Genomic DNA, 20,540 nt, shown 5'->3' on the forward strand with positions numbered 1-20,540 from the left:
ACTCTGATTAACAGCTCTTCTTTAAGGAAAGAATGGATCCTTTGGGGATCAGTATAGTACTTGGAGTCCTAACATGGAGAAAGCTAATGTGGTTTTAAGTCTTCTGCCCTCAGAACAGACCTGATGCAAAAAAAAAAAAAAAAAATCCTCAGTGGCCCGTCTGAAGTATAGCAGCTGGTGCCTTACTGCAAGTACTGTAGAACTTCCCTGACATTTCCACAGTATAATGACCTCACCACTGGCATACTGCTTTTGCCTCCAGACATCCCTTTTACTCCAGGGCTTATGTGCAAGTCTTCAGAATGTAACATTTACAACCGTCTTCTGCAGTGCCTTAGCCTGGAAGTCTCCCCTTGCAGAGCCAACATTAGGGAAAATGGTACTCTGGCCTGCACAAACTTGTATTTTAATGTCCTCATTCTCCCCCCCCCCCCCCCCCAGTCAGCCAGGGCTGCTGCAGGCAGAGGTAGAGGCAGGCAGGAAGGAATGCAGTCCAGCAGGGAGCCAGAGCAGTATCGTGCACTAGGTAGATGGGCACTGCTGCTACTGTGCAGGAGGAAGGCAGAGGGACCACCCACCCAAACATGCCCACCCTGGCTCCTCCTGAGCAGTAGCTGGAGATATGCCAGGCAAGCTGGTCTGTGCACTGCTTCTCCTGCCTGGGACAGGGATCGGCTGGGATGGGGCAGAAGAGAGCACTGCTGTGAGTAGGGGTGTGTGTGTGTGTGTGTGTGTGTGTGTGTGTGTGTTTGGTGCCCCTTGACCACAATGCCTTGGGCAGTTGCCCACACTGTCCACCCCTAAGGCTGGCTCTGTCCCCTTGGCTGGTATTAGTTTATGCTACTCGAGTCCCCCTTTATGCTATTCTCACCAGCCCAAAAGAACCAGAGTCAGTTTGATCTACTTACCCTGAAACTCTTCCAGTAAATGGTCAAGTATTTTGCAAAGGAAAGTGTTAGGTTACTGCAATAAAGGTATAATGTTTTATAGGTATAATGTAGCCAATAAGTACATCAGTCAAGCTCTTTTTGATGATAATATGGATGAAATAAGTAATTCTGCAAGAATATCCATAGAAACTAGCACTAGTCAGAGCTCAGTTATTACAACATGTTATCAATAATTACATCTTAAAGAATGGATCCTACCCTGATTATTTTTTTTCAGTATCCAGAACTCTTTGCAAAACTGCCCATACGACAGAGGACAGGAGTTTTGTTATATGGAGCTCCTGGAACAGGAAAAACCCTCTTGGCTCACATAGTTGCCCGAGAGAGTAGAATGAATTTTATCAGCATCAAGGTAACAAAATATTGATGGTTTATTAGATCTTTGGGGTAAAATGAAATTCCCCAAAAAATTATGCTGTCTCAGGGGGAGGGGAGGGGGGAGTGGGGAGATGGAACTACACAGGGACAGGAATGTAAAATATGCGTAAAATGTGTATACAAAAACAAAATACCAGAGTAAGAAACTCCAAAATAAGATCATATGGTCACTTAGTGTCCAGAAAGAAAGTGTTACATATTTTTCATTCCCAGTCCTTAAGGAATTTTAACAAAATTATTAGTAGTTATCTGCTAAGTAAGGATTAACGTGTTTGGCAAAGAAAGGTCATTGCTCAAAAATTTTCTGAACTGGGAGATAAGTGTAGAGCTTGGAAATTTGAATATCTAATCATTCCTGCCTGATTTCATGGTGTGGCTATGTAGTTATCACAAGAGGGGCAGGGGTTGTGTGCTGTTAATTGTAAAATATTTTTAGGAAACTTTGTCCCACTTTCTTAGTTTCACATCTGTTATATAATTATCCTAACTTTGGCTGCAGTGATAAAATAATTTAAATGCATCTTGAAAGTACAGGGGAATCCATAGTCTTGTGACACTGTAGCATATTTCCCCTTGTAATGGGAAATCTGTAAAACAATGGAATTAAAATCACTTGGCAAAGTTTAAGGGGCATTTTGTTTAATTTGCCAATCACTGCTTTCCTATTATTTGAAATTATCTTTTGCTAGCATAAATAATGGTTTCTCTGGTCCTAGAGTATCTCACCTTGTTAACAGATTAAGGTTAAAAAATTAAGGTCAGTTTAATTAAAAGAAAATCACAAGTCTCCTTCTCTTTTTGTTTTTACAGGGACCAGAGCTACTTAGCAAATATATTGGAGCAAGTGAACAAGCAGTTCGAGAGCTCTTTATCAGGTTGGTCCTATTAAGATTTGTGAGTTTATAAATAGATTCTGCCATTTGATGATAAAAAGAAATTATTTGAATTTTCTTGTCAGTAGCATGATAGACCTGGCTTAGTGACCTTAATCATAGACCTAAAATAGCCAGACCTGCTGAATCATGCAGCAGACTTTTAGACAAAACAGCAAATGTATTTTACATTTTTAAGCAGGTTTGTTTTGTTTAACCAAAAGTTAATAGATGTATTGGCATTGGCTTATATTTTATTCCAGGGCACAGGCAGCTAAGCCTTGCATTGTTTTCTTTGATGAGTTTGATTCTATTGCTCCTCGCCGAGGTCATGATAATACTGGAGTAACAGACCGGGTGGTTAACCAGCTGTTGACTCAGCTAGATGGAGTGGAAGGCTTACAAGGTAATAATTCAGCTGTATGTAACTTTGTCAGGCAAGAATTCAGCAGATACTAATGAAGTTCTCCTGATTTTTCTAAGGGGTTTATGTGTTGGCTGCTACTAGTCGCCCTGATTTGATTGACCCTGCTCTGTTAAGACCAGGTAGACTGGATAAATGCATATACTGTCCACCTCCTGATCAGGTAAAAAAGGAAAATACTGTACCATATGTGAAAGGAAAAAAATCTGAGTAGTGGACAGGATTCTCCGCTGCATTATACTTTGTGTTGTCACTGACACCTGAAAAACGAACTTGATCCACTACTGCATAACTCCAATTTTATACAATGCCACTCCATTGACTTCTGTGTCATTGCAGTGGTATAAAGATGACTCGTATTATTCTAGTCCAGCAAGTTTAAAGTGGATGCTAAACCTGACGAAATCAAGATAGTTCTTTGCTCCCTTTCCATGGATTTAACCAAAGGCACAGTGTTGAAAGCAGTGGAGAATTACTGTATTTACTCAAATACAAGAAAAGATTTTTTTTTTTCTCATTCTGCATGGTTGAGAAAAGGGCCCAGTGCCATGGATTGTAGTTAAGGCTGGGGGTGGGGTATAGGCAGGGCATGCAGGCATCTGCTTCAGCTTTAATGCTGACCAACCCCCGCCCCCTTCTCCCATCACCTCTGCCCCCCCATGTGCTCCCTGCAGTCTACATCCACTGTTTTTAGACTTGTGTTTATAAAGGGAATGTCACCTTTAAGATGTTATAATGCAGTGTTACAAGTGTCATGTTGGATTTTGAACAGTGATGTTAAAATTGTTATATCTTCATATAGTTGCCTGTTGTTTTCCACAAACTTGGGACCAAATCTGAGTCCTGTGGACAAACTCCTCATAAAAGAGGGTTTGTCTACAGGGAATATGTTGCTACTGGAAGTCAGGAGATTCAGGCTTTTCTTTTCACCTACAAGAAGGGCCAAAACGACTAATTAAGCTGGTGTAGCAAAACATTCTGTTTCCCTATGCAAATTAGTGACCCAGGAATCATGAGCCACTTCCATTCCCACTCTCCGTTTCCTTTCTGTATTCTAGACTAGATGGGTATGGAGTCCAGTTGATTGGGCTCTTCGTTATTTGTCCCCAAAAAGTGATATTTCCATAGAGCATTATGAACCCCCAAAGGGCTTGGTCCAACACTTTATACAGTAAATGGAAGGATAGTCATTGACTTAGCTTTTGCCTGTGTCCTGCAGAGACTGCAAAGATTGTCTCTCTGATTATCTGTGATTTGAAAATTATTGCTGTTAATTTTCAATTTATGTGGCTATCTTCACAAATGACACCCCATTTCATTATCATGTACACAAGAAAGATAACCACACATAATAGGATGCAAACAACACCTAATCAAATATGTCATTTTTATTCCTATAGTACAGGAAATTAACTCTTCAGACCAAAAGACTCATCTTCCCTTTTTTTGGACACTTCTGTTCTAGGCTAAGTACAGACAGTCAAAAAGCCTTGGGCTGAATTGATTCAATCTTTGCGGGTTTCTCGAAACTGCATGGAGCTGAGCAATTCCTCCAGCCATGCCTGGCTGGCTGAGGAGGGGTGTGGCTGAGGGAATCAACTGGCTCCTGGCAGGCAAGGGGAAGGAAGAAAGCCCTACTGTAGGCTTTCTTCCCACCCCCCTCTCCTGGAGGCTGAGGAGGGGGCAGGGGAGGGAGGAAAGGCCTGCTGTAGGCTTCTCCCCTCTGTGCTGGGAAGACCCTAGCTGGGGGTCCAGTGCCAGGTGGAGGGGCTTCCCCCTTGCCGCCTCCTCTGCCAGCTGGACAAGTGATAATGTTCCAGCTGGGAGCAGAGGCATGGGGTAGACCCTGCTCCCCTGGAGCAGACAGGACAGCCCCCAACTGCAAAGCATCCTGGGATGCTGGGGGATTGTGGGTTAACTTGAACCAGGAGGGGATCTGAAACAAAAGTTCCATACTGGCTTGACCTAAACCTGATAATGCATCCAACCAGGTTCATCTTAACCCAGGTTTGGCCATTTTGGAAGTCATTTAAGTGCACTGAACTTCTGTTCTGTTACAGGTTTAAGCTGGTTTTTGATCACTTAAACTGATTTATGTACAACTTCTGTCCCTGTGTTTAGAAAGGGAACCACAAGTAAAAATGCAAATCCAGTTATATTTACAATACTTATCTGAAAGTTCATAATTCATGGTACATTTAAAAATCTTAGCTACTGACAATATAACTAGAGAATTATGGTTCATTAGATATTTTTTTCCATAAACAGTTCAAGAAAAGATAATAATCATATGGTTGTAATTTAGAATAGATTGTTTACTACGACACGTCCCTGTACGTGCTGTTTTAATTACACTAGTATTGTCTTTCAAAATACATTTCTGCAGATTAATTTTGACCCATTAGAAAGTTGCTCATAAAGCATAGTGCCAACATACTGCAGAGCAATTAAAAGGAAGAAAAAGAAACAGATGACTTTTATTTACAGTACTTTTCTTCTATAGACTTCTCGTTATGAAATCTTAAAGGCCCTTAGTCATTCTCTGCCTTTGGCAAATGATGTGGACTTACAATATTTGGCATCAAAAACGGAGTATTTCACAGGAGCAGACTTGGAAGCTTTATTGTACAATGCTCAATTAGAGGCAGTACATTCTAGTTTGGGTTCATGCTTACCACAAGTAAGTACACTGAAATATAGAGCATTTCCTTTGACCACTGTTTTGTTACTCATCTCTTTTGAAGAAGGCAACTTTGTCAAAAATAGGTTTCCCCTATTTCTTGTGAAATAATATTTAATAAAATTACTTTCTTTTTTTTGTAATTATTGTAATTTCTAGATTCTGTCAGAAGTTAAATCTTATTCTATTTGTTACATAGTAATAATTGTAGTACTATCTCTCTCTGACAAAATTATTATTTTTTTTAAATATATTTTGCCACTTTGAAAACTTGGGATGTATTTAATGTAAAATTGATTTATTCTGGGCAAACACATTTGCTATTTGCATGGGCCCTTCTTGCCTAAGGACTGCCTTCTGTCTTATGCTCTATCGCATAGTCCCTAAGGTCAGCTAAGAGTACCTCCTGCAAGTACCATCAGTATGCCAAGTGCACTTAGTGAAAACACATGGGAAGTCATTATCAGCAGTCACTCATCAGCTCTAGAACTCCCTCCTTATTGAGGCCTGCCAGAGCCTGAACTTCTTTCAGAAGCAGTGCAAGATCCTCCTATTTAGGCAGGCACTTAGCAAACAAAACAAGGCTTAGGATATCACTGAGGGGATTTTTGTTTTATGTTGATAAAAGTTGCCTTTTAAGTTGTTTTTTTTTTCTCTTGTTCATTCTTCTATTTTATATGTTGTTCTGTTCTGTATTGTAAGCTGCCCTGAGCCTTTATTAGGACTCAAAATGCCTTTGTTAATACATGGCTAATGATATCAGTCCAGACACTTAATAATTATCCATCATTAAGAGGAGGTTATGGACAAAATTAAAATGTAGTTTCTGTGCCGTATCTAGCTCTAACCACCGGGGTGAAAGAAACCATCAAAATGAACTCACGGGTGAAGGATACCATCAGCGTAAACTTAATACAACCTTCTGTTTAGCCTTAATCAAGAAGTAAATTTCCAAACTGTCCAAACCAAGTGAGGTTATCTCAAAGAAATGGCATACCCAAAGCCCCCTTCTAAGTTAGCAGCAGGATTTTCTCCTTGCTAGAAAATTTGAGATTTCCTACTAATGATGGTCCAAGAACTTTTCAGCTGTCCTTCACCAGCCAGAAAGGATACAGATGTACAATCCACATTGTTTTTTTTAACATCTCTTACCATTTTTAGGATATAACACAAGCAAATAAAAAAGTTATTGTTGTTCTACCACAAAAGAAGAAAGTTCAGTCCAAATTTGTAGAATTTTCTCTCTAAAACATTTAGAAATGTACTTGTAATGGAAGACATATGGATAAAATTAGTAACTGAGCAGACTGCCCCAATTAAATTTGTTGTTGAATGCCAATTTTTAAATTAAACTTCACATTACTGGTAGTTATGAATTAAAGCCTCTAATTATGTTTCTTGTTTTGTCCCAGGATTTTGGTTCCAGTTCTGACAGTGACTTCAGTCTCTCTTCTATGGTTTTCTTAAACCACAGCAGTGGTTCAGAAGATTCAACAGGGGAGGGAGAAGGAGGGCTAGAACATTCTCTAATTTCCTTGGAGATGTCTGAGTTGCTTCCTGAAGATTCAGGAAGATCCAACATGTATCGTCTTTATTTTGGTAGTTCCTATGAATCAGAGCTGGGAAATGGAACTCCTTCAGAACTGGTAATTTGTTGTTTTTTTTCATAATTGACATTCTAAATATTTCTTTTTCCTGGAGTGAAATAAAAAAATATATGGAGTGAATTTTTAAAAAAGCCCTGCAGAATCTAATATTGACTTTTCCATAGGCTGAGGGAGAGAAGTCTTAGGGTATGTCTGTACCAGTCAATTACAGCTTCAGGAAGCATGCCAGTGAGACATGTTATGCCTGTTTCATTTGCTGCTTCCCAAACTGGAAATAGCAGAAGTAGATCTTCATGTCTGGACACGTGGCACATTAACACTGTTGTAATTGACATCAATATTGCATAGTTGCATTGGTGTCCAAAACAGACAGAAGACTAAGGCTGTGTACAAACATTTGTTTCAACCAGAAAAAATGTCTTCCATTAGAAAAATAACTCCGGAGTTGGACTTGTCCAAACATTCCTCCAGCCTCATGGCTGGAGAGCTTCACAGATAAGCTCTCCAGCTAGGGCGCGCTAGTGGGCTGCTCCCTGGGCCACCCATGCCTGCCCTTAGGGGAGCCCACTAATTAACATTCTGTCCTCTTCCTTTCCACAAATAGCCCCAGGAAGGTTCCCTGCCCTGGGAGAATGCCTCCGCATCCCACCAGTCAGCTGATGGTCAGGAGTCGTTTTTCCATGATGGCAATCCTCCTGGTTCTCTCTTGCAGGAGAATAGCTTCTCTCCTTGTACTCCTCTGGGTTGAACCAGAGGAGCACTCGACCTCTGGGAGCCTTGCTGCAGGGGCACAGCAGCCCACCTTGTCCCATGCTGCTTTGGGGTGATCCAGAGCAGTACAAGGCATCTGTCACAAACTTGACTGTGGGGCACTAGTGAAGGCACAAGTTTCTCCCTTCTGTACTGCCACTTGCTCCAAGTAACAGACTGAGGTTGTCCCAAGATAGCTCCTTATGTCAGCAAGCCCCAGTTCCTCTGGCGTTATATGCCAGATTTTGCAGCCGAGGTGTGATATCTCTATCAGCCTTGAGTGGACCTCACATTAGGGTTATGGAAGAAGTCCCAGGTCCTCCCCTACATAGAGAGAATCAGCCTGGAATATTACTTTCCAAGAAATCACTCTTTTCACTGGCAGTCAGTATGGAGTCAAGCAGCAAAAGGATTCTTCTTTCATGTGGCATCAGATATCAGCTTCCTAGTCTATGAGCCACTGTCATATTATTGCACGATGTGTGGATTCCATATACCCTGTCTGGGCATTTGTAAAGATTGCAGCTTTCTACTAAGGGTTGTAGTATTTGTTGGACACCATATTCACACAGGGGGTAGTTCATTACTACATAGGATGAAGGAATTATGCAAACAAAACAGACCTGCAGAATCTGGTCTCCAGGTTTGGAGTTGGAAAATAAAATAAGTACAGACTCTTACCCTCTCACCTGGCTACCCCTAGCTTCCGATGAGTGTTCTTGCCAGAGTTCTAGAAATTGGCCTTCCTGCTGATTCTGCCAGTCCTTGTAACTGGGGCCAGCTGAACCCCAAAGCCTGAGACAAATATTCCAATGTGACCAGACCCTAAAAAACCTCTAAGGCAGGGGTCAGCAACGGGCATGTGTGCCAGCGTGGCACATGAAGCCATTTTACTCTGCCCAAAAACTTGGCAACCCCTTTCATCAGCATTATTTTAATAACCCATAAATCACCAGAACCCTTTTGAAGTTTCTGGCTACTGTGAGACACCTAGAGCCCCTCAGGCAGAAAGGCCATTACTCCTAGATGCCTTTGCTATCATAGAGTTGATTGCCCCATCTTTGCCAGACAGTGCACAGGAGTGCCCCTACCAGTGGCCCCTTGTATCTTCTATTGTGAGTAGCAGTTCTTCTGGACCTAGAACACAATGGCAAGGGATAATTAACAGTTTTACCCTCTCCCTAAGTTCCCTAGCTAAACCATATCCAAAACTATAAAGATATATGCAAGCGGTATAACGTATTGCATAGAGTGATAACAGCAGCATAAATGGATATAGAATAACACGGGTTTTCAAATCAGACCACACATGCCATATCAGTACAATAAAACACAAGAAAATGATAACATGCCACAAACCCCAAAACATAACAGGGTTCATGACTGTGGCAGGGGCATTTCACTGTGGTGGTAAGGCTCCCAAGCATTGCCACTACAGCAAAACAGTTTGTCTCACCCTGCTCTGCTCTGGGTCATCTGGACAGCCAGGGGAAGCCTGCGGGGTGGAAAATGGGTGGAAGGAAAGCGTCCACACACCAGCCCCTCTGGCTTTTTAATCACCGCTCCCATGGCTCAGCTGGGGGAGGGGGTACCAGGGGAAACAGAGGGAGCAGCACAGCAGCGCCTCTGCCTTCTTCTTATGCTGGGAACTCCAGTGTGAGAAGCAGGCAAGGAAGAGCTGGGGCTGCTCCTTCTCACCTACAGAATGTGGGGAGCAGCTGTTCCCTTTGCCTTCTCCAGACTGAGATGACCCCAGTCCAGCTCCACTCTTCCTGGTCCCCAGGAGGAGTTAGGCCACAAGAAAATATGTAGACATTCAGTCTCCCAAGATAATCTCTCCTCGGAGCAATTTAATTCGGGTTGTTCCTGATTTGTTTTGCTCCTGGGGTGGCCGTTTTTGCTCTGGGAGAAAAAGCTTGAATGTTTCCACATTTTTATTTTCCACTGGGAGAGCAGCAATTCTCCCAGTAGAAACTGAACATCTGAACCTGGCCTAAATCTCCTAGCGCAGTGGTTGTTAATCTGTGGTCCATGGACCCCTGGGGTTCCACAGACTATGTCTAAGGTAGTGTTTCTCAACCCATGGGTCACAACCCAAAAGCGAATCACAAGAATATATGAAAGGGTCATAAACAATCATGGAAAAACTTGGAAAATCAAGGATTTTCTCCTTTTAAAGGAGAAAAATGTGGGAAACAACAGGTTTCCACTTGCAAGCTGGCAGGAGGCTAGTTACTTAAACTGTTTACTGGGTCGGGACTGGCCATCAATGTTTACAAATAGATCCTGGTACAAAAAAGGTTGAGAACCACTGGTCTAAGGGGTCTGCAAAAGATGAACATGATCAATCAAAAGTATCTGAATACCCACACTTACAATTCAAAGGGGTTTGCACCTCCATTCAAAATTGCTTAGGGGTCCACAAATGAAAAAAAGTTATAAACCACCGTTCTAGGTTAGCTGTTGCAGTAGTTGTTATTATAGCACCTTACCACAAGGTGGCTGGCAACCTGGTATTGACTCTTTGCACCTAGCAAACAGCTACCCTAGGACAGTGGTCACAAGACACAATCCTAATTTTTCCTTGTATAACTCTATCCCAGATTCTAGTATTTTATACCTGCTTAGGGACATATAAAGTGTGTCTGCTCCTTGTTAATACCAACATAAGACTGCCTGGCACTAGCATAAATCTGCTGTCCTGATCGTTTGTAGTACTTTTGTTTCCAGAAGACAGTTCTGTCAGTGCATATTTATGGCTGGGTGGGTTATTACCAGTGATTGTGTTCCTTAACTGAAGTCAGTCTTAAGAAGTAGAACTCCTCTTGTTTTGGTATCCCCCAGTCAAAGAAGCCACTTGTGGAACTTGTTTTGCTTTATACCTTCATTTGTACTACACACAGGATTTACCACAAGAAAATGTCAGTGTTTATCATTCAGGGTTTGATCTTGGTCATGTTGATCATATAGCCAGTGGCTTGATCACATTATTATAACCCATGTGTCATACATGCACAGGTTCAATTCAGAGTGAAAATCTAAAGAATAGAAATTATAAAGAACAAGGAAGTGGGCTGAGCGATGTGATACAATGCAGTAAACAGATTAAAAAGCAAATTTATTTTTCTTTTAAATAGTGATGCCACATCCTAAAGCTAAGCACAGTGACCAAAATAAGACAACGATGTGTGAATTTATAGGAAAAACAGATTGAGGTAGGTAGTCATGTTATTCTGGAGTCAGACAGAAGGCAGGGTAGAGTTGCACGTTATAGACTAACTGAATCAGAGATGCATACGTTTTTGTGAGCCACAGGTCACTTTATCAGATGCTGTGAAAGGACATGCAGAGAACAGGATATCAGATAGAAGGAGTGATTTAGATACAAACTACAGGGAAGTGGGGGGAAAACTGATTGTAAAACTTGATAAAGTTTCATCTTCAAATCAGCACTAAGTAGTGGGAAACTTCTGAAATTTCTATTAGAGGGAGTAATATGTACAGTAAATATTAATTACTTTAGAGGCAAGTTTGTGTTTGAAATGATATTTGCTTGTTGAGATATGGCTGCTCGTTGTCAGGAAGAATCCCAAACTATTTAGGGGTAAAAATACCACTACCAATATGGAAAATACTATTACGTCATTTTGGTGACATTAAGATTTAAATAGTAACTACTTACTAACTCATATTTAACTATGTTCTTAGAAAACACATGGTTATTTGGCAGTCTTTGCTTCCATTCAAGGTCATTTGGGATATCATTTTAATTCTGTGAATAGAAGTTTTAATAGTCTTATGATAAGCTTGTCCAATACTATTCAGATTTTTTTTCTCATTGTTTTATCCACAGTGAATATACATATTCAAATATAAATCTGCTTAAAAATAATTTTGTTCAGTTTACAATGCCTTTTTAAATTCAGTTGAGCAAGTATTACACTATCTGTAGTAAAAATGCAAGGAGCAATGTAAAGTTGCCTTAGGGAAAATTAACGTCAAATAGTAAATAAGACTTCACAAATAGAGGATGAGCCAGAACGTAGAGCAAGCTGCTGGAGGCAGCTGTGGAAATGTCATCACTTGAGGTACTCAGTTGGACTTGACAGCTGTCTCTTAAGGGTGGTTTAGGGATAATAACATCATATGACACTGACCGAATAGACTTATATGACCTATACAAGGCCTGTTCCAGTTAAATGAGTCTATTCCAGGTCTTGAAAGAAGTTTAAGATGTGGCAATTCAGATATTTTCCCCAAAACAAATTTTTCTTTTAAATGTTCTGATTGTTCTGTCTTTTATTTATTTTACTTTTCTCTCTATGTTCCCTGTACATGTATGTGGTGTGATCTTTTGATTTTTGTCAGAATTGTATGTGTGGTTGTTCCTGTTGGTTACATGGTTAAAAACATGTTATCAGCAATCGCAAGGAAGCGTGATAGTTGCTAGCATGGTTTTAGCATGAATAAATGCTATAGATGATTAGTTGAAAGATGGTATTGATATGGAATGAGAGTTAACATTGTAGAATCTATATGCTTGAAGTTTCATGTGGTTGTTAATGTTAATTTAGAGTTTTCTGTCTTTCATTTTGTAATAACTGAAGTATTTTGATTGAGTAAGTTTATATGTATATTTAGAACATTAATTTTATTTTATTTTAGTTTGATAACATTTGTATCTTTCCTATGTGGTAGCCATTTGTTCTGGAATGCATAACTTAGGTATACCATATTTACTTGAATCTAAGGTGAGCCCTCCCTGCCATCATGGGGGGGACAGCCCCTCATTTTAGATTCAAGTACAGGTGTGGGGGAGAGGGAGAACAGCTGCAGTTCCAACCACAACTCCAAGGTTGAAATACCCACAAAGCTTTTGCTCTGTCCTCTCACCTCCCTCCCCCTCCCTCTTTTCCCTGTTTACCTTGTCATTGCATACCCAACTCCAGCTGGGGGCAGAGATCACACAGCACATGCTGCCTCTGGCCCCAGCCCAGGGGACAGGCAGGAGTTGTAGGACAAGTACCTGGGGATGTGGGCATTGGTGGGGTGGGATAGGCTCTGAGGAGCAAGCAGGCATCCAGGGAGACAAATGGGGCGTCAGTGGGCTAAACCACTTGACTCCCCTGGTGCCTACCCCATGACCACCTGGCCTCCCATGGCTGCTTGCCTTGCTATATTGGGGAAATGGGGGACAGGACGAATGTAAGATGACCCTCCAAAGATCAGATTTTAGACATGGAAAATTATTTTAAAAGTATAATTTTTCTATTTCTAGTGTATAATTCTTGGGGGAGGTTCATCTTAAATTCAGAGTCATCTCAGATTCAGTAAATATAGTAAATGCATATAGACCTTAGATATAAATGCATAAATATTACAAATATGGAATAAAGAATAAACTCTTCAAAGATAGGAAGGTTCATAAAAAGGAAGGTAACCATATTTCACTTTTGGAAAAATCTAGGGGTTTTTTTAAGCATTTCTGTCTCCTACATGTCTTGTTTCATTAGCCTAAAGCTTTCTTCTCTGTCAAGTCACTATACATGACATACATTACATACTTTAGAAAGAATTAACTTTTTTTGGTGATAAGAGGAAACTGAAGTAGATGAAAAGTGTGCTTACATGAAAAGAGGGCAGGATTTTTTTATGATACCTTTTAATTGGACCCCTAGTGTAGTTGAGAAAGAAGCTTGACTTCTGAAACATCATGGCTACAACACTCCAACATAACAGTCATCTTAACTCCTGAAGTAGCAATTTTGAATAAATTAATCTTTTTTTCCTCCTGTCACTATAGAGCTCCCTGTGTTTGTCTGGACCAAATTCCGCAACCCATGATTTAAGTGGCATGAGTCTGAGAGATGTAGTATCATCACAACCCTCAGTGCTGAGAACAGCCTCACAGGAAGGTTACCAGGAACTTAATCAAGAGCAAATGGAACACCTCCGGACTGAAATCAGTTCTATCAAGGCCAACTACCAGAGCAAGAATGCAGTAGGACAGTTTCTCCATAAAATTCAATCTTGCTTTTTCCCATTTAGTTTTCACTCTTTGTTTGTTTGTTTGTTTATAAATTATTTCTGCAGTATTACACTAAAACATAGTGAAGTTTATGTGTAAGCACAGAAGATGCAAAGTCTGATAAAATGTTCAGAGATGTTGTTTGTCTTATAGGTAGGGATCTACTTAAAGCGTGCAGAGGGGAAGAAAAAAATTGCAGACTGCATGTGGTGCCTGGTGCCATTTTTGTGGCAAGGTCCCCACCTCTGATTAGTCGAGGGGTCCTGATGGCCCTGTCCTTCACCGTTGATTTGTGGAGAGTGTTGCCATTCATGGGGCCCTGCCCCTTACCACTGATTGGCAGAGAGGGGCAGGGCCACACAAAAGGCAGCCCTGTTGGTTAATTAGTAGAGAAGGAGGGTGGAACTGGCATCTTGACTGCTCTCCCACCACCCTGGCAGGCTGCAAGGCCAGGCCAGCATTTTCTTTTTAGTAAGGGTTTTTTTGTTGTTGGTTTTTTTGGTGATTCCATACAAAATCACAAGGAACTCCAGTTCTCATGGTGATTGCAGAAACTGCCTTTTTTCCTAGTTTCCCTGAAAATTGCACAATTATGAATTGAATATATCCCTACTTATAGCTTAATACATTACTCCTGAATTTGCTACTATCAGGATATTGTATTTTGGAAACAGCTCCAAGCTTTTTGCTGTATTGCTCTGTGTCTTGTTAAATGTAATAAGCATTTTCCCATTCACTGCTGCATTTTTATTTTCAAGGAGGAAATTACCCCCAGTCAGTCAGTGCAAAACAAGAGTACTTTAATCATTACTCAATCCCAACTGATGACTGCACTTGCAAGTACAAGACCATCGATTAGTCAAGATGATCAGAAAAAATTTCTTGAAATGTAAGTAGTAAATTCTTTTACTAAACATGCTTGTATCATATTTTTTTTACATTTCAAGAGTTGTTTAAAATCAGGGAGTTCTATTTAAAATATATAAATTTGGAATCAAGAATAGACTAAAACTTGGCACTCCACAGAATCACTTCGTTATTTCAGAATTGCTTACAAATTAGATCTTGGCAAGGGAAGCACAATTCATCAGTGTCTTGCTTGAACATGTACATTGCTGTTTTCAGTTTTTGTTGCTTTTAGGGATTTTGATTGTATGTGGTATTGTTATTTCTACTGCTACTACATACAGTTGCAATGTTCTTTGACTATCTGTCCAGATACATTTCACTGATTTATATGTTATTGTGTGCATCTATGTCAGATTCTTTTGCGACTGTATATTCAAGTCTCTTACATAAGTTGTAGAGGGCAGAGCAAATCAAACTCCTTTTTTAATTCTTTCATGAGAAATTCAGACTTCTTCACTTGTTATGCAGCCTTCTTGTTAATTGTTGATAGCTGCAGATAGTACTGTTATTTTGGGGATAAGATTATTGTAGCTTTTTTTCTTTTTAATTTACTTTTTCTGTTAATTCCCTGAGAGGCTACCAGTATCTTCCTGTTATGGAAGCAGAAAAGTTTGACTTTCCTATGAGTCTTTAATGAAGTGTTGGGCAGTTATATGGGCTGAAGGGCCACTTAATTCATTATAGATAAAAAAAAAAAAAAATCATATGCTAAAACTCAAAAATCTATTATAACATAATTTAATTTTATTTCAAAAAATATTTTTTGTCCTGATTTACTTTTCAAGTAGCATATATACAGGCAATTACATAATAGCTCAAAATAAAGTCTAACTCTTATATACTGGGGGGGGGGCTGCCCACACGCTAGGTCCCAGGAGCTGGACAGGGGGAGGGGGCACGTGCACCAGTGATCGCCCAGGGCAGGGTGGTGCAGGAGCATTCCACTCTCCCTCCCTCCCACGGACCATCTGGCCTGTGGCTGTCTCCACGGTTTTCTACATGGGGCTGAACCCCACGCCCTCCTGCCAGAAGCAACCTGCACCATACTTTCACCTGCACCCACTAGACAGTCCTGGTGCCACCCCCGGCCAGTGCGCACAGCTTCCCAGCGGGGCTACTTCCAATGTGGCTCCAGCCACCCGGGTGCTGCTCGGTTCCCCCCACCTCCAGCAGCATCTCCTCCTCCTGCCCCTGCTGCCCCACTCCAGGTGGGAGGAGCTGCAGCCCCAGGAAGTTCCTGCCCCAGTGCACAGGACTCTAGCTTCAGCTCCCAGCCACCTTCCACCCACTCAGCTGTCCACGTGATGAGCAGCCACCTGTGGGCAGCCAAGTGGATGGAAGGCAGCCTGGAGCTGGATCCTCCCAGGTCTGCAGTTTCCCCTTGCCTGGAGCAGTGCAGCAGGGCCAGGAGGAGGAAGAGGAGAAGCCACTGGAGATGGAGGGAACTGAGCAGCACCCAGGTAGCTGAAGCTACACAGGGAGCAGCTCCATTGGAAAGTTGGCCCCGCTGGCTGGGTCTGGCAGGCTGTCCCGGGTTGGGGCAGGTGGGAATCAGCCCCATGTGGAGCACCATGGGGACAGCCACAGGTTGGATTTAATCAATTGGTTAATCTTTAAAACATACATGTCTTTTGTTAACATGTAGGCACAAATAACTGGTTTGGTAATAATTAATATTAACATGTATCTAAAGAAACATTTGAAAAGAATGATGGCATCTTATATTAATATGCTATTATCTATCTTTGTTTTTAGCTATAATAATTTTCAAAATCCCAAGAAGAGGAAAGGACAGAGTGCAGCAACATTCAGACCAGGACAAAAAGTGACTCTAGCATAATGATTGTTGTTATATTTGTGATCACTACACTGTAATTTAGAATATAAATGTCAGTCATATATTTACAGTCTTAAATCAGTTTACAATTTATATTCATATAGATTTATTACTACAGTGACTGAGGATAGGCATCTTTTAAATTAACTTGAAATGCTGTAAGATTATTTGACATCTTATTTTGCAAAATTATTTGTCTTCCTATAAATCAGTATTAAACTTTTTGAGACAATATTAGCTATGTTGTTTCCAGCTAACCAGCAAACCTCAAGTTGTTCATCAGTGTGCAAATATCAGGAGTTGGTTCCCCATATCTGTATCCTTCCTCAGAGCAAATATTTTGCTTTTTCACAACTACTTCCTGAATCTGAAAGGTGGAGGTTCTGTCTTCACAAGAAATATGGTATCTATACATCTTATTTTAATACATTGTAATAACTAAGGAAAACACTTTTCAGTAAAATATACTGAACTGTATAACAGCCTTGTAAATCTAAGGACATATTTTGAATATGTATTAGTATGTAAGGAGTGCCAGATTTTCTTGCAGATCAACTGTAGCTGGAAAGAATTTAAAACAAACTAAGGTCTGAATTTATTTTTTAAGTTAAGAAAATGGATACATGGGAACAAATCAGAAGAGGCTTCTTAAATCATGAGCTTAGTCCCCCACTATTGCAGGAAACTCAAAGTGGACACACAATTTGGGGCCATTTCAAAAGGGGGTGTTTTTGAAGGGCAGCAGCTGTTATGTTACATTTGTGGTGCTCCCAACTTGTCCACACGTAACAATTAGAATGTAACAGCTACTGTCCTTTGGAAACCCTTCCCTTTTGAAACTGCTTCAAATGTGTGTGTCCACACATACTTATACACTACTGTCAGAAATTTATCAAACTTCATATTAAAACCAGCTAGGTTGTCCCCACTGCTCTTCTTGAAAGGCTTTTCCAAAAACGCATTTCTCTGATAGTTGGAAAACATCTTCTAATTTCCTGCCTATTCACAGATCTTTTATTCCCACTTGCTCTTACACTAATATTGTCCTTTTATTTAAACAGCTTTTCTCCCTCTCTGGTGTTTACCTTCTTGACATATTTATAGGGAGCAGTCACTTTCCCTCTAACCCAGTGCTCTCCTAGACTAAGTAGTCCAAGCTTTTTAGTCTTATCTGATAAAATAAGCTGTCCACTCCCCTCATCAGCATACTAGTCCTTCTGTGCACCTGTTTCATTCTAAATTAATCTTTCTTGAACATAGTATCAGAACTGTATGCCATAAAATGACTAGTTCTCTGCATAAAAACACTTGCCAAAAGAAGTTATTATTAACAGTAGGTGGGATTCCCCACCAATCCTTAAGCAGGTAGAATTCAGAAAGGTACTCAAGGTATTTAAATTAAGCCTGTCTATAGATTTCATTATTCAGGTGAATGATACTAATGTACACAGGGTGCATCTACACATTCGCTTTGCTGTGGAGTTGGTTACTTAGCTCCACAGTAAAGCGTCACTGTTTACATGTGAGTCCATATTAGGGCACAGTAAATTAATGAACTCTGCCATAGAATAGTATTGTCCAGGGCAGGTACTACCCTACAGTGGAGTCGCTTAGTGAGCTGAAATGCTTGTATAAACGGGGACCAAGGCTGACTGGGGCATGAGGGTGCTTCAGTGCAGGGGCTGCTTGCCAACTAGCTGCTCACTGAAGCACCCTTGTGCCCCAGCCAGCCCCTCTGCTGCCTAACACCGAGACCTGGGGATGACCCTCAAGCTCCCTGCCAACCTGGATCTGCTGTGCCCCGGCTCAGACAGCTGCACCTGGGAGCAGCTGACTCTGGTGCAAACTGTGCCAGAGTTTGAACTGTGCTATTCACCATGTGTAGATCTTCCTAGAGAGTATAAAAGACTATTACCCAGTCTGACAAGAATTAAACCTTAAATTCAGAGGGGTTTTTCTGAGTACTTATTACAGACTGCGTAAAAAAGGCTGACAGCAGATTTGCCAACTGTCTGTAAATTTATGGACAATCTGTTTTAAAAAAAGAGAGAAAGAAAGAAGTAAAGTCTAAAAGCACCTGTCCATAAAGTCCTTAAAATGAAGCCATCCATAAAAATAATGACCGTGAGCTTGACTAAAAGTCGGTCCTTGGAAAGAGGCCAAATGCAAAGCATTGATGAACAAACATAGCAGAGCAGTACTACCTGGTGTCTGAGCAGGAGTACAGCACCTTTCAGGAAGTTCTGTCAGGGCTTTATGAGCTATGGGAGCCTCTATAGCCCTGCCCCACTCCAGCTATGTGCTGCTGCTGCTGTGTCCTATTACCTGCCTATAATTGCTATTCACCTTACAGACAGGCAGTGCTGCCTGGCCCCAGCAATCTGAGACACTGAGTGGGATGGGGAGGGGGTAGTGCAGCCATGACAGAGCTGCAGGGCTGGGAGGGAGGGGAAGGCATCAGGTAGGGGTGCACTCTGGGATGGGAATTGGGGCCTGCAGGGGTAAGACTGGAGATCAGTACAGTGCAGGGTGCAGTTGGGGGAGATAGGGTGTGAAGGTGAGTAAGGGACCCCCAGGGTAGGGACAGCACAGTGTAAAAGCAATGCTGCAGTCAAGCAGCATTGCCAACCTAATTTTTTTTCTTTTTATTGTCAACTTTTTTACTGATAACCAAACTTTCTTTTGGTTGGGGTTAAGTCCCTAAATTTGAACTCAGTCCTCATTACTGCTATTCAGGACTTGGCAGAAGAGTTACATTTACATTATGTAAACTATATGTCAATAAAAACGTATGTCAATAAGTAGTATCTTATGCCAGGGTAATATACAGTGATTAAATGCACATGTAGACACTGACTACAGGGATAAATTGTACCTAGTCAGCCCAGTAAAACATGCCAGTAAATGTTTCGTTGTCATTAAAAAAAACAAAATAAAAAGCAGTCTTGTATTGGCAACCTTGCCTGACAGGATCTTTTTATTTCATTCCTCTGTTGTCATGTATCTTGTCAGCTATCACTGACCTTGCTCAATTGCCGGCCACACTCTCCTAGTGGTCCATGGGTATTAAACCTCCCCCCCACCCCCGCCCCCCCCCAAAAAAACCAGTAATAAGTAGATCTCTTTCCATCTCTCATGTACACACAACACTATTTGGGTGTTTCTGCTTTGTAACCTAGCAGTACATCAAAATGCATCTGGCTTCAGGAGCTTGTAGAGCTGCCTGATAACGATGAATAGCTGGCAGATCTCATATTTTGGATGTGGCCTACAATGCAAAATAAAGAAGATCTAGTAGCACCACTTACATCTAACAGCAGGAGCAGCAATAATATCCTAAAAACCTGGGTAGCAGAAAATGTCACCAGAGTATACCCCAAAGCATGCAGAAAGAATTTGCAGAAAGAAACAACTAAGTATGTATAATTGACCAATTCTGTCAGGTGCTGTGTCTGCATCTCCCATTAGCTTTAATGAAGTTAGGGGTTTTAAACCATATATGATTTGCATTTTATTTTGATCTACCAGGCTATTCTGCAGGAAACCATATACCTTCTTTGTTTAGAAAAACAGTACCTCTAGCCTTCATCCAGGATTACACACCTAGAATTTATGAAGTTGCTTTTGGTTATTAAAGAAGTATTAGTATACTTCTTTACAGTATTTCCTCTAAGGAAAAGAGATAAGGCAATCTTTTTTAACATTAAAAATTAAGTCAAGAAGTAGATAAGCAAGCCTTAGTCAGACTTGAACAGTACGCTGTTATTTCAGAATAAATGTTACATGTTAGAACTGTACATAACTGTTTAAATATGAGTGTCTAATGCAGTTCTCTCACAAGCTGTAGAATGCACAAACAGAATTTTTAAATACTTCAGGCCTCATTTCAGCCAAAAATAATCCAAGTTCTATACCACGCTAGGCCTCATTTTTATCACCAAATACAAAATGGACATAAGGTGATTTTTTTTTTTTCTCCCCAAACCTGAATTGCTTTAAGTATCACAGCAGGACAAAATAATTATGATTGTGGATTTTTGTTTTTGATGCCATTTAATTAAAAATAATGGATGTAGAATGAAATGCATAAAAATGCTAACTTTTA

General features: G+C 40.8%; 1 protein-coding gene across 3 annotated transcripts in view; it reads left to right on the forward strand.

The window, feature by feature from the left end:
• PEX1 (peroxisomal biogenesis factor 1) overlaps positions 1-20,540 on the forward strand; it is a 48,391-nt gene extending 27,851 nt beyond the window's left edge. Inside the window, exons 16-24 of one of the 3 annotated variants that reach the window (XM_006270143.4) lie at positions 1,168-1,302; positions 2,139-2,203; positions 2,464-2,606; positions 2,684-2,787; positions 5,128-5,304; positions 6,717-6,950; positions 13,465-13,662; positions 14,448-14,578; positions 16,354-20,540. In XM_006270143.4, the coding sequence (XP_006270205.2) occupies positions 1,168-1,302; positions 2,139-2,203; positions 2,464-2,606; positions 2,684-2,787; positions 5,128-5,304; positions 6,717-6,950; positions 13,465-13,662; positions 14,448-14,578; positions 16,354-16,438 (1,272 nt within the window). In that variant the 3' untranslated portion in view covers positions 16,439-20,540. Of the gene's footprint in view, positions 1-1,167; positions 1,303-2,138; positions 2,204-2,463; positions 2,607-2,683; positions 2,788-5,127; positions 5,305-6,716; positions 6,951-10,798; positions 10,877-13,464; positions 13,663-14,447; positions 14,579-16,353 lie in introns of those variants that run through there. The other 2 variants (XR_002093643.2, XM_059728998.1) reach the window with 2 other exon arrangements.

The sequence above is a fragment of the Alligator mississippiensis genome, chromosome 5 (genome assembly GCF_030867095.1).
Source record: "Alligator mississippiensis isolate rAllMis1 chromosome 5, rAllMis1, whole genome shotgun sequence".
NCBI lineage: Eukaryota > Metazoa > Chordata > Crocodylia > Alligatoridae > Alligator > Alligator mississippiensis.